The 12,895-nt window shown below is 56.4% G+C and overlaps 1 protein-coding gene across 2 annotated transcripts; it reads left to right on the top strand.

The window, feature by feature from the left end:
* Positions 1 to 101: 101 nt before the first annotated feature.
* VARS2 (valyl-tRNA synthetase 2, mitochondrial) lies at positions 102 to 11,913 on the top strand. 2 transcript variants are annotated; one of them, XM_046640336.1, is made up of 30 exons: positions 102 to 220; positions 728 to 955; positions 1,092 to 1,173; positions 1,288 to 1,388; positions 1,674 to 1,795; positions 1,875 to 1,941; positions 2,042 to 2,139; positions 2,732 to 2,813; positions 2,976 to 3,095; positions 3,533 to 3,644; positions 4,370 to 4,458; positions 4,985 to 5,075; positions 5,311 to 5,438; positions 5,558 to 5,661; positions 5,892 to 5,973; positions 6,282 to 6,358; positions 6,441 to 6,516; positions 6,800 to 6,905; positions 7,103 to 7,173; positions 7,299 to 7,424; positions 7,621 to 7,725; positions 7,886 to 7,954; positions 8,080 to 8,158; positions 8,280 to 8,407; positions 8,550 to 8,702; positions 9,784 to 9,990; positions 10,709 to 10,820; positions 10,978 to 11,153; positions 11,314 to 11,442; positions 11,545 to 11,913. In XM_046640336.1, exons 2-30 carry the CDS (start codon positions 755 to 757, stop codon positions 11,638 to 11,640), a joined length of 3,189 nt encoding a protein of 1,062 aa, XP_046496292.1. In that variant the 5' UTR covers positions 102 to 220; positions 728 to 754; the 3' UTR covers positions 11,641 to 11,913. The 2 variants fall into 2 exon arrangements, with proteins under 2 accessions (XP_046496292.1, XP_046496294.1); XM_046640338.1 differs by lacking the exons at positions 102 to 220; positions 728 to 955 and having other exon boundaries at positions 1,319 to 1,388.
* The last annotated feature ends 982 nt before the right edge of the window (positions 11,914 to 12,895 follow it).

Genomic DNA, 12,895 nt, shown 5'->3' with positions numbered 1-12,895 from the left:
CCCCTCTCCGCGGCGGACGCGCTCCTCACGGCGTCGACGGCCATTGGACCCGCTGGGGGAGGGGGTGGGGCCGAGGCCAGCGACCGCGCATGCGCCCGGCGGGCCCCGCCTCCCTGTGCAGCGCCGATCGCGGGGCACGTTCTGGGGTCGGGCTGGCGCGTTCCTGCGGCTCGTGTAGCTGCCGCCGTGGGGCGCCCTGGGATAGCGGCAGGCTCGCCGGGTGAGCTCGCGCGAGGCGGCTTCTGGGGAGTGGGAGGCGCTGCCTGGCTGGGGCCCACGCGGTGGCACCCGCTGGAAGGCCGGGCCGCGCGGGGCTGGGGGCAGTGCGGGCGGATTTAGGCTGATCGCAGTGATGCTGGGGGGACTCATTGCTGGCTCTCGGGCGCGCTGATGTTGATCATCCCCCAAATCTCCGAGACGTTTCCCCTCTCGTGTGTCAGCGGTCACCCCCAGATCGCAGATGAGTAGGTTGAGGGCCAGAGACTCCCATCCTGCCCCAGAAGAGCCTCCGTGAAGACCCAGAAGGTCTCTGACTCCCAGGAACCTGTCACTGTCGACACCGTGCCCTCTAGTCTTTCCGGAAGAAGGGTTATGTGGGAAGGGATAGATACTTAGAATAACAGACCAGTGCTAGCAGGAGGCAGGGAATAAGGAATACGGTGTGACTTTAGGGGGTGTGACCCTCCGCCACCCCCATATACTAATGTGCTCTGTCTGTGTGGAACAGATCTTGACCCGTTTCCAAGCACTCCTGATGCCTCATTTACCTCTGGCTTCTTTTCGACCACCACTTTGGGGGCTGAGGCCCTCACGGGGCCTCCCCAGGTCCCATCCCCTTTCTACCCAGTCAGAGCCCCATGGATCTCACATCACCCGGAGAAACCGTGAAGCCAAACAGAAGCGCCTGCGAGAGAAGCAGGCGGCACTGGAGGCCGGGATAGCCCGGAAGAGCAAGGTTAGGGGGTCACACAGCGTGTCCTTGATTGGCTGAGAAGATTTGGGAGGGGGCTGGAGGAGAGCCTGGCTGGATTCCAGATGCCTAGGGTATCCTGGGAGTTGCATCTCCCCTTTCTGCTTCCCTCCTCCCCCAGTCACCTGCAGAATCCAGTAAGGCCTGGACTCCTAAGGAGATAGTTTTATATGAAATCCCCACGGAACCCGGTGAAAAGAAAGGTAACTAGGAGCTTGAAGGCTTTTTGTCCCATGTCTTGTTGCCCATTTGGTCTGCTGGAATGCAGCGTGGGAACAAAGTTCGGCAGTTAGTGGAGCTCTCCTCTGCCTCCACAGACGTCTCACAGCCCCTGCCTCCTGCCTACAGCCCCCGATACGTTGAGGCTGCCTGGTACCCATGGTGGGTGCGAGAAGGCTTCTTCAAACCGGAATATCAGGTTAGTACCTGGCAGGAGGGGTACTAAACCGTCCCCCGGATGGAATGGCCCGTGAGGTTGGTGGGCACAACTGAGCCTCAGAGCCTGGAGCTCGCAACCAGCCACATTGCAGAGCCTGCCAAAAAACAGGGAGAGCTTGTCTTTGGCTCCTGGTGTCTCCAAAGCATTTTCTTGTCCGCTTTTCCCCTTCCTTGCAGTTCTTTCTGCCTGGGAGACACTAGAGGGTGCTATTCCCACAGGTAACATCCAGTCTTCTCACCCTTTGACTTTTTACCTCCCTTCCAGACCCAGCTGCCCCACGCCACAGGGGAGACCTTTTCCATGTGTATCCCACCTCCCAACGTCACTGGCTCCCTACACATCGGTCATGCACTAACAGTGGCCATACAGGATGCCCTCGTGCGCTGGTGAGAAGTAGAAAGCATGGGAAGGAGTGAGGATAAACACAGAAGCCCAGGGATTCACATGAGGGTATTTCTTTTGCAGGCACCGGATGCGTGGGGATCAGGTGCTGTGGGTCCCTGGTTCAGATCATGCAGGAATTGCTACCCAAGTATGTCTTTTGCCACTTTTTCCTTTTCTTGAGTGAAAGAGATTTCTTCCCACAAAGCAAACCTGGTTCTCTGTTCATTTGCCCCCTAATCTTACTGTAGGCTGTGGTGGAGAAACAACTGTGGAAGGAGCGACGAGTGAGGAGACATGAGCTGAGCCGGGAGGAATTCCTTAGGGAGGTGTGGAAGTGGAAGGACGAGTGAGTATAATGGGCAGGGCTGGAGGGGCTGAAAGAGCAGGTTGGGGTCCTGGCTTCCCACCCACTCTTTCCTAATTTGTAATCATGGCTCTTGCCGTCCAGCCTGAACTTCCCTTAGAGAAATAAGCTCTGAAGCCCCTTAGCGTTTGGTGGCATCTCCTAGCTTTGTGTGTGTATGTGATATACATTAAATTGTCTATGTGCACACATATATGTATGTATATTTTTTCCTCCACTTATTCCATTTTCCTTTGCCTAGATTTCATCATCTCTCCTCACCCTTTCCCACCTTCTGTCTGCTTGAAATCACCCTCATTCTTTCAGACCTGTTATCATATGCCATCTTCTCTGTAAAGCTTCTTTGGGTTTCCCATGAATCAGCTGCCACCTCCTCTGTTATGTAGAACTTTATGCTTCTTTTAAAGTCATAGAAGGCTCCATAGTGGGCTTGTGTGTCTGTCTCCATTAGCTTCTAGAGGCCAGATCAATGCCACACTCACTGCAGCACCCAGCATTGCTGGGGGCGTCACTGAGCCTGGTACATGGCTGGTGCTCAGGACATGTTTGCTGACAGAGATCTCCCTGGGCACAGGAAAGGTGGAGAGATCTGTGAGCAGCTCCGAGCTCTAGGGGCCTCCCTGGACTGGGACCGAGAGTGTTTTACTATGGATCCTGTGAGTGTTCCATGCCTTGTGGTGTCGGGGGTCTTTAGAGACCTGTGCAGGGAGGCGGGTTGTTGTGTGTGTTGGGGGTAGGAGGGTGGGAATGCCTGGGTCCCTGAGTGGGGTGATGGGCTGGGAAAGGGCTGTTGGATGTGGACTCTCAGGCTGTTCTAGGGCTCCTCAGCGGCTGTGACCGAAGCTTTCGTGCGACTCCACAAGGCGGGGTTGTTGTACCGGAACCGGCAGCTTGTCAACTGGTCATGCGCTTTAAGATCAGCCATCTCGGATATTGAGGTGAGAAGGGAAAGGAAGCAGGTTTGCGAGAGCTCCCAGGCAGGGTGAAAGCTCAGGCTCTGAAGCCAGGCTGCCTGGATTCACATCCGAGTTCTGCCACCTACCAGCTGTGTGACTTCTGGCAGCCTGTTAGCCTCTTTCAGCCTCAGTCTGTAAATTAGGGATGATGGAACTGCCTGCATCATGGGGGTGTTGTGAGAATTAAATGAGAACTCATGGAAGGTGCTCAGCACAATACCTGCGCATGGTTTAAGTGCTCAGTGAATGTTTTCTATAACTGTGACTGCACAAGAATTAGGTGAGGGGAGAGGGAGGTGGCTCCTGAATCCTCTGAATGGCTTTTACATGGGTTGCAGGGAGGCTGGGGTGGACGATGCGTGGAGGTGGGAGCCTTGCAGAAAGGCTGCCCTCCAGCCCTACTGCCTCGCCGCCCCCAGGTGGAGAGCCGGCCCCTGCCTGGCCGCACGGAGCTTCGACTGCCCGGCTGCCCCACCCCCGTGTCCTTTGGCCTCCTTGTTTCTGTGGCCTTCCCCGTGGATGGAGAGCCTGGTGAGGGTAGTCTTTGGAAGGGTCGTCCACTTGTCTCTGCCTGCCTTGTTTTCTTGAGCCATGTTGGGCTGATGGGAGGGACCCGCCAGCCTGTTTCCACATGACCTGGTGGGAGGGGCATAGGGAACCTTGGTGGTGTTTGTATTCTTATGGGCACTTACCCTGGGAATTCTGGGCCATGTAAGAAAGGTGCACATGGTCAGTTTCTTTTGGGAACTTAGCATAATTCTTCAGGAGGCCGCTGCCCCCGAAAGAGACAAAAGTTCTAAAGTGTAGTTTGGACAGTAAGTGTTCCAAAGAGTTCAGAGAAGGGGAAGATGGATGAGCTGGAATAGTCAGAGGAAGTTTCTTCTAGAAGGGGCTGCTGCTAGCCCTGAGGAATGCACCACGTTTGTGATTGGGGTGCCAAGAACCCGCAGTGTCCTCTGGGCACCAAGCCAGGATTCTGGTTGCTTTTATTAACACTATATCTATTTTTCCAACACAACTTATTGAGGAATTCCTTAGCACCAGACACCCTCTCAGGAGAGGCCTCTGGTCATTAGCTGACATGGAAACCCCGGATTCCTATAGACACTGGTCCTAATTTGCTCTAGTTACTCCTGGGGGTCTGCTCAACGTTGGTTGCTCCATGCACCCTCCCTTTTCCAGTTCTGGCTTTAGCTGTGTCAGGAGTGAGGGGCCGGGGTGATGACCAGCTATACGTGCTTAAATTTTGTCTTCAGATGCAGAGGTCGTGGTGGGGACCACAAGGCCAGAGACGTTGCCTGGAGACGTGGCTGTGGCCGTTCATCCTGACGACTCCCGATACACAGTAATACCCAGTGTGCTCCCTGCCCCGGCCTTCCTGCCCCCACAGCTTTTTCTTCCCTTCCTTTGAGGATGGTAGCTCCTTCTCTCCTGCTTCTACTTCCTTTTCCTAAGACTTCTCTCCTCCCAGCTCTCCAGGGTCTCTGAGTCTGCTCCCTTCTCTTTTTGAGGTTGCACTTTTTCTCTAGCTCAGGGGTTGACAAGCTATGGCCCATGAGCCAAATCCACCCCTCTGCCGGTTTTTGTCTGAGCCGCACTCATTCGCTTGTGTATTTTCTACAGCTGGCTGTGTCATGTATCATCTAGCTCTGCTACAGTGGCAGAGGGGAGTAATTGAAGAGACACTGGATTTGCCTCTTGGCTCACAAAGCCTAAAATATATACACTCAGGCCCCTTAAGAAAAAGTTTGCTGACCCCTCTTTAGCTCTTCACCTTCTGGTTCTCACCCTCATTCCCAGGGTTCTTGGGCCCAGCCCAGACCTTTCCATCCCACACATGCCTGTCCTTGATCCCTTTCCCCTTTCTTCAGCATCTACACGGGCGACAACTTCGTCACCCCTTGACGGGGCAGCTTCTCCCCCTCATCACAGACTCTGCTGTTCAGCCACATGTGGGCACAGGTGAGTGGAGGTCAGGGGAAGGAGAAAAAGTCAGGGGTTTTGGGAGAGAGGGAAGGAACCAGGAAGAGGAAGAAAGTGTTGGGGGAATCTCCATGTAGGGTGGTCTGAATGGGCAGTGGGGAACAAAAGGGAGGCACAGACAAGGAGAGGAGGGAGGCGTGGGTGATGACAACACCTCTGGAAAAGCAAAAGCCAAGGTCGGGGCTCAGTGCTCACGGTGGTTCTGCTCCCCCAGGGGCAGTGAAAGTGACTCCAGCTCACAGCCCTGCTGATGCTGAGCTGGGGGCCCGACACGGCTTGAGCCCCCTGAGTGTCATTGCGGAGGATGGGACCATGACCTCCCTCTGTGGGGACTGGCTGCAGGTGGGACTGGCCTCCATGCTACCTCATATTTTGGGGGCACCCCCTGCCCCTCCTCCCCTCTTCCACTTTCTTGTTTTTCTAGAGGCCTTTAACCTTTCTTATGGCCACTTTTCCCCCAGGGTCTTCACCGATTTGTGGCCCGGGGCAAGATTATGTCTGCACTGAGGGAGCGGGGTCTGTTCCGGGGCCTCCAGGACCACCCTGTGGTGCTGCCCATTTGCAGGTAACCCCGTTTTAACTCCTTTACTTAGGACCACCCCCAGAAGGGAATGGGTGGAGCTTAAGAGTGACAGTAGGGTGGGTTGTGCACTCCTTCCACTAGAAGAGAAGCTCTGTGTCAGTTTATTTGCTGCTGTGTTCTCCGTACTGAGGGCCTGGCACAGGAGGGCCCATGTCCCTGGGGGAAAGGCCCAGGGCCGGAGCAGCGGTGGACTCGCCCTGTCTCCCTTTCAGTCGTTCCGGGGATGTGGTAGAGTACCTGCTAAAGAGCCAGTGGTTTGTCCGCTGCCGGGAGATGGGGGACCGAGCTGCCCAGGTGAGGCTGCAGTGCGAGGATGGACTGGGGCCTGGTGGGGGGCAGCTCCCGGAGGATTGGAGTGAAGAGACACGGGGTGGAGCCCTCCTGCCCCAGAGACCTCTCTAGCTGTGGAAACTGAGAGGAGAGCTGTGGGGATGGAGTGGCCCAGAAAGGGCTGGCTTATGTTTTCACTCAAGTCCAGAATCTTCTCAGGAGCCTTGGGAGGTCTTTTCTGAGTTTTAGAACCACCCCAGAGGCACCTGTCCCATCCTGGGAGGGGTGCCGGTGCAGGAGGGGAAGCCCTGTCTAACGGCCCTTTTCCCCAGGCTGTGGAGTCCGGGGCCCTGGAGCTCAGTCCGTCCTTCCACCAGAAGAACTGGCAGCACTGGTTTTCCCACATTGGGTAAGGGGTGGGGAGCTCTCGTGGGGATGGGGAGGGAGGACCCACTGGTTGTTCTGAGAAATAGCTCATGGCTTCTCGGCAGGGACTGGTGTGTCTCCCGGCAGCTGTGGTGGGGCCATCGGATTCCAGCCTACCTAGTCGTAGAAGAGCATGCAGAGGTTGGTAGGAGGAAGGGATGGGAGGGCAGGCGTGGCGGAAGGAGACCTAGCGCCCCAGTCAGAGGACTTCCAGCCAGGCCCAGCACCCGACCTGTTCCTGCACTTTTGGGGCTTGGTCATGTAACCTGCGGCCAAGAGGACCCCTGAGCCGGCATTTCGTCATCTCACCACCAGAGGGGGCCGGCCATTGTCAAACCACGGAAGAGAACTTGAAACTCAGTGATGTTTCACACCTATCAGGTATTATTCTTCCTCAGGCTCCCCCTCCCCCTGACTTCTGCAGGACGGCAGGAAGGACTGTTGGGTGGTTGGGCGGACAGAGGCCGAGGCCAGAGAGGTAGCTGCAGAACTGACAGGGAGACCAGGGACCGAGCTGACCCTGGCGAGGGGTGAGTGCCAGAGGGCCGGAGGGCCGGGGAGGGAAGATACTGAGTGGAGAAGGTGGGGCTGGGAAAACAGGGAATGGGGCCAAGGCCTGACCCCTGGTCTCTGGGGATGGGGGTTGGGCTGGCAGGGTGGGCAGTAGCTGGCTGAGGTTCTAGAAGCTGAGGTTCCAATTGTCCCCATTCCCTATTCTGTTTCCCAGACCCTGATGTCCTGGATACATGGTTCTCTTCAGCCCTTTTCCCCTTTTCTGCCCTGGGCTGGCCCCAAGAGGTGAGGCGGGTTGAGAGGAAGGGCGTGAACGTGGGGATGATGTCAACAAAGGGGTCCCCCTGAGTCTTGAGAAGAGCTGGAGGCCCAGAGCTTGGGCCTCTTACTCCTTCTGTCTTTTCTCCTAGACCCAAGACCTTGCTCGTTTCTACCCCCTATCACTTTTGGAAACGGGCAGTGACCTCCTGCTGTTCTGGGTGGGCCGCATGGTCATGTTGGGGACGCAGCTCACAGGGCAGCTCCCCTTCAGCAAGGTAGTTGGTCCTTCAATGCCCCTGTCCCTCTCTGTGACCCCCTCAGTGTTCCCCAAAACTTGTCCTCCGCTCTAACCCCTAATGTGTTGGTATTCGTGTTCCCTATCCCTTTTTCCTGACTTACTTTCCACCCCAAGGGACCCTCCAGGGAAAGGCTCTCTAGGCCCCCCTCTGCTGCCTTCTTCCATGCTCCTAGGTGCTTCTTCACTCCATGGTTCGGGACAGACAGGGCCGGAAGATGAGCAAGTCCCTGGGGAATGTGCTGGACCCACGGGACATCATCAGTGGTGTGGAGCTGCAGGTCAGGATGCGGAGCCCAGCATGAGGGATGGGGTTTGCAGTAGAGAGGGAGGGAGCCTGAGGAGAGGGGCTGACTGGACAGCTGGAGTTGTGAGGGACAGTGGGTGGGACCCTTGCAGGGGCAGGGACTTCAGCCGAGGCTAGTGAACTGCCCATCCCAGGTGCTGCAGGAAAAGCTGGAGGATGGGAACTTGGATCCTGCGGAGCTGGCGATCGCGGCTGCCGCACAGGTGAGTCCGCAGTGGCTACCCTGTCCCAGCTTCTAGCTTGTGGCCGCTGATTTCCTGTACCACCCAGGCTTCTGACCCTACAGCCTCATAGGCTCCTGCCACTCCTCTTCTCCCTCTGGTTGCAGAGGAAGGACTTCCCTCATGGGATCCCTGAGTGTGGGACAGATGCCCTGAGATTCACCCTGTGCTCCCATGGGGCCCTGGGTAAGCCTGGGCAAGGGAGGTGTTGGGGCAGTGGGCACCTGCGCAGAGGGGCGAGCAGGGCCCAGGACTCCCTGTGCTGCCACCACCCACATACAGATTCTCTCCTTTCTCTCCTTCCCAGGGGGCGACTTACATCTGTCTGTCTCTGAGGTCCTGAGCTCCCGACATTTCTGCAACAAGATCTGGAATGCCCTGCGCTTTATCCTCAATGCTCTAGGGGAGAAATTTGTACCCCAGCCTGCAGAGGAGGTACAAGAAAGAAGAGATGCTTTCTTCTTCCCTCTGGGGTGGGGAGTCAGCTGTCTGAGCGTTGAAGGTGGCGTCTGGAAGGAAAGGAGGCAAGGGGGTGGGAGTTGAGCCGTCCCAGTCCTGAGCCCCCTTTTGCCTGCAGCTGTCCCCCTCCTCCCCTGTGGACGCCTGGATCCTGAGCTGCCTTGCCCGCACTGCCCGGGAGTGTGAGCGAGGCTTTCTGACCCAAGAGCTCTCGCTTGTCACTCACGCCCTGCACCACTTCTGGCTCCACAACCTCTGTGATGTCTACTTGGTGAGTGAGGCTGGGGGCCAGGTGTGGCGCTCCGCTCCTGTAGACCTGCTTCTTGAAATCGGGTTCCCTGGCAGAGAGCTCTGAACTGGGTTCCTGATTGTCCCGTTAGGTTAGGACAGGAAGGGAGACGAGACGGGACATCCCAATTCCCCTCTTCCCCGGGACTGGTGTCTGTAGTGCAGCCTGGGCGCCGTTCCCTGCCTGTCATCTGAGGAGAGAGGAGGACCAGGGGAGACTTCTAGAAAACAGTCTAACAGAGCAGGGTTGGAAGGCAGATGGAGATCCTCTCTGAGCCCTGGTGACTGCTGAGTTTGGGCCCTGGGCAGGCCGGGAGCTGTGAGCAGATGGGGAGGAGGAATAGTGGTCCTTTAGCCCAGGGGTTCTCACACTTGATCCTGCGTGAGAATTGCCCAAGGGCCGTTCACCAGGAGCGCAGGCCCCACGCAGAGCGGCTCATTCAGCAGGCGGGGGTTGGGATGGCAAGAATTTTCATTTTTTGTCACAGGTGATGCTGCTGGCTCAAGATCCCTGCCCTAGCTCACTGTTTCTCAACCTTTTTAAAAACCTCTGTCCCTTTTATTTTTTTAAAGATTGGCACCTGAGTTAACAACTGTTGCCAATCTTTTCTTCTTCTTCTTCTTCTCCCCGAAGCCCCCCAGTACATAGTTGTATGTTCTAGTTGTGGGTCCCTCTGGTTGTGCTGTGTGGGATGCCACCTCAGCATGGCCTGATGAGTGGTGACATTTCTGCCCCCAGGATCCAAACCGGCGAAACCCTGGGCTGCCGAAGCAGAGTGGGGGAACTTAACCACTCGGCCACAGGGCCGGCCCCCTCTGTCCCTTTTTGATAAGCAAAAAACTCAGTGCTTTTCTTTAAACTATGCAAACATTCCTGACAGTTTTATTTCCCACCCACGTCTGAGAATCCCTGCCTTAGATTTCCACTTTTCACGTGCTCCATAGTATATTCTGGGGCAGCTGATGGTGCTTCTGCCCACAGATTCCCCACTGGTAGGGTGGCAAGTGTGTGGAGGAAGGACGTGGCCGTGGGCCGTCCCCTGACCCGTTGGCTTCCTCCCTAGGAGGCTGTGAAGCCAGTGCTGTTGCACTCGCCTCGCCCGCCAGGGCCTCCTCAGGTCCTGTTCTCCTGCGCGGATGTCGGTCTCCGCCTCCTCGCCCCGCTGATGCCCTTCCTGGCCGAAGAGCTCTGGCAGAGGCTGCCCCCCAGGCCTGGCACGCCCCCTGCCCCCAGCATCTCTGTTGCCCCCTACCCCAGTGCCCGCAGCCTGGTGAGTCACGCGCCTGTGGTGTCTGGGAGGGGGGCTGCTGCTGAAGACTTGGGGAGCCATCTTCTAAAAGTTTGCTGCGGTGGAGTCATTGACAGTGAGGGTTTGTACTTTACCCTGGAGTCTTTGGGGACATGGATTGTTCCTGCAGGGCTGACTTGGGGGCAGTATTAGCAAAGTGGTCAAGAGCAGGACTCTGTCACGAGACTGACACTTACTAGCTGTGTGACTCTGCCTCAGTTTCCCCTGTCTCTGAACTGGGGATAGTGATAGTACATGTCATGGTTGTGATGAGGATTAGATGTTAGTAATAGGATATCCCAAAAATGTCAGTGCAGTTTTAAGCTTTGAAAACTTCAGAAGGGTAAATGCTACAAACTCACCCAAAAAGTCATTTTAAAGTTTATTCAAGTTTCTTTTATACATACTTGGTTTTGTGAGTTTTGAATAATACATTTTCAATTCTAATTTGTTTTTGGTGGTTTGCCATCTTCAATCAGAGTGACTAAACAGACATCAACCCCCGACCATCTAAGACCTTCTTAGATGACGCTCCAGTTTTCGCTGTGTTGTGCTCCTTGAGGTGGTGCATTTTGCGTGTAGTGGAGAGGACAGATCTGTTGCTCTGAGGAGATAGGGGTGGGCAGATGGAGGATAGAACCAGGAGAGTTGAACTGAGTCTCCAGGAGCCCGCTTGTTAACTCTGGGTCCCCATCTCCAGGAACACTGGCACCAGCCCCAGCTGGAACAGCACTTTTCCTGGGTCCAGGAGGCCGTGCAGGCGCTGAGGGCTCTCCGAGCCACGTACCAGCTCACTAAGGCCCGGCCTCGAGGTGAGTCGGGTCCTGGGCTCCCGAGTCCCTGCAGAAAGAAGGGGCTGGCGGGAAGAGGGGAAAGCCTGGAGGGCAGAGCCCAGAGTTAGGAGGTGCAGGGTGGGAAGGGAGGCAGGATCTGATGTCTTGACCCTGACGGATTCCCTTTCCTCCCCAGTGCTGCTGCAGAGCTCAGAGCCTGGAGAGCAGGGCCTCTTCGAGGCCTTCCTGGAGCCCCTGGGCACCCTGGGCTACTGTGGGGCCGTGGGCCTCTTACCCCCAGGCGCAGCAGCTCCCTCCGGCTGGGCCCAGGCCCCACTCAGTGACACCATTCAGGTCTACATGGAGCTGCAGGTGACCAGAAGAGACTGGAGGGGGAGGAGTCGAAGAGAGTGTGGGGAGGAGGGGAAGTGGTGGGTTCTATGAAGGTGAGGAGGGGCTCCTTAGAATGGAGACGAGGGAGGTGCTGGGCGGGCCGCAGATGTCTGAGCCTTCTCTCTCTCTTCTTCTGCAGGGCCTCGTGGACCCCCAGACCCATCTACCTCTGCTAGCTGCCCGAAGACACAAGTTGCAGAAGCAGCTTGATGGCCTCAGAGCCCGGACCCCATCAGAGGGAGAGGCAGAGACTCAGAGGCAGCAGAGGGTGAGGCTGGGGGAGGCCACCCGGGAAGCCCGCCTCCTTGAGGGAGTGTGGGCTGGTGGGGGTGGCCTCATACCTGGCCCCTTACCTGCTTCTCTCGTCCAGCTTTCTTCCCTCCAGTTGGAATTGTCGAAGCTGGACAAGGCAGCCTCTCACCTCCGGCAGCTGATGGATGCGTCTCCCAGCCCCAGGGAGCCCTGAGCTCTAACTTAACATCCCTGGCGCTTTCCTTCCCTCCCAGACCCACCCTTGAGGACAAACAGATCTGGCAGCTGTCAGGGCGTGATGGGGCCTGAGAGACCGTGTGGTCCACCTCTCTCATTCTGTAAATGAGGACACAGACTAGCTCGGTCAGCCTGCCTGTGGGTGGCCTCGAGATGCTCACGTTCCTGCCCCAGTCTCCCTCCTATTCAGTCCCACCTGGAAGTTTGGGAATGAGGAAATTCAGACAAACTTATAAAATCCTGAACACGTCTGGCTGTGGTCCTTTTATCCCTCATTTCCCTAGTGGTGACTTTCTTGGCTCCTGAGACTTTGGTCTGGGGAAAGAATAGGGCTGCCTCTTAGCCTCAGGCTCTGGGCCACAGTGGGAGTGTGGGTGCTGGGTGGTGCCTGCCTTGTTGGAGGTCAGTGGAGCTTTCCAGCAGGGCCTGGGCACAGTGACTTGGGTTCCACCTACTTTCCGGAATTACTGACAATGCCCTGACTTCTGCAGGCCCTGCCTCCTCCTCACCAAATGAATGGAAGCATCCCTGCTCCTTGGCCCTTCCCCAGGGGTGCTGAGAGGAGCAGGGGTTTCCTCCAGGCCTGAGGGCTGCAGGGTGTGCGGGAGTTGAGTTCCCTCTTTGTGTGCTCCTGAGACCAGAGTGCAGGGACACACTGCCCAGCCCCTCATTCACGGATGCCCACCTACCCACCCTGAACACTTTGTCTCATTTCAGTGGAATTCAGGGGTCTGGCCCTTCACGCCCAAGTTACATTTTGTCCAGCAGCTCTCAGTAGCTACCCTGTATGGTGCGTTTATTGAGGTCCTCTGTGGTGCCATTTAATTCTCCCAAGAACCTCATGAGGTGGATGTTCACCCCATTTTGGAGAAAGCTGTTAGAGAATAAAAGTACCTTGGCCAAAGTGTCAGCTGGGATTCAACCCAATAAATTAGGTGCAGGTTCTTTCTAGCTGTTGTGACCAAGCTTCAGATATAATGGTGGCTTGGATGAGATGGACATTTCTAGTGCTGAGCAGAAGCAGGGCAGGGCTCTGCAGTAATGGGGGCCCATGCCTGTTTCAATCTTATTTTCCTGCCATTCTCTTACACTCGTTCCAACTCTGGGTCTAAGATCTGCTCCAGCTCCCACCACCAAATCCACATTCCCACCCAGAGGGAAGAGGAAAAGGAGGAGGTGGTGGTTTCTTTTTTTTCCTCTCCCAGTTGCACGGGTATTTCTTGAACACCCAC

This window comes from Equus quagga, chromosome 15 (assembly GCF_021613505.1).
Source record: "Equus quagga isolate Etosha38 chromosome 15, UCLA_HA_Equagga_1.0, whole genome shotgun sequence".
Lineage (NCBI taxonomy): Eukaryota > Metazoa > Chordata > Mammalia > Perissodactyla > Equidae > Equus > Equus quagga.
The sequence above is the reverse complement of the archived record's forward strand: the minus strand, read 5'-3'. Positions and strand labels throughout refer to the sequence as shown.

What these genes read in the sequence shown, in the direction of transcription:
- VARS2 (XM_046640336.1), top strand. Translation starts at nt 755, where the DNA reads ATGCCTCATTTACCTCTGGCTTCTTTTCGACCACCACTTTGGGGGCTG. An exon ending in CGATCGCGGCTGCCGCACAG is followed by an intron (nt 7,955 to 8,079) that starts GTGAGTCCGCAG and finishes CTCTGGTTGCAG; the next exon opens with AGGAAGGACTTCCCTCATGG. An exon ending in ACCTCTGTGATGTCTACTTG is followed by an intron (nt 8,703 to 9,783) that starts GTGAGTGAGGCT and finishes CTTCCTCCCTAG; the next exon opens with GAGGCTGTGAAGCCAGTGCT.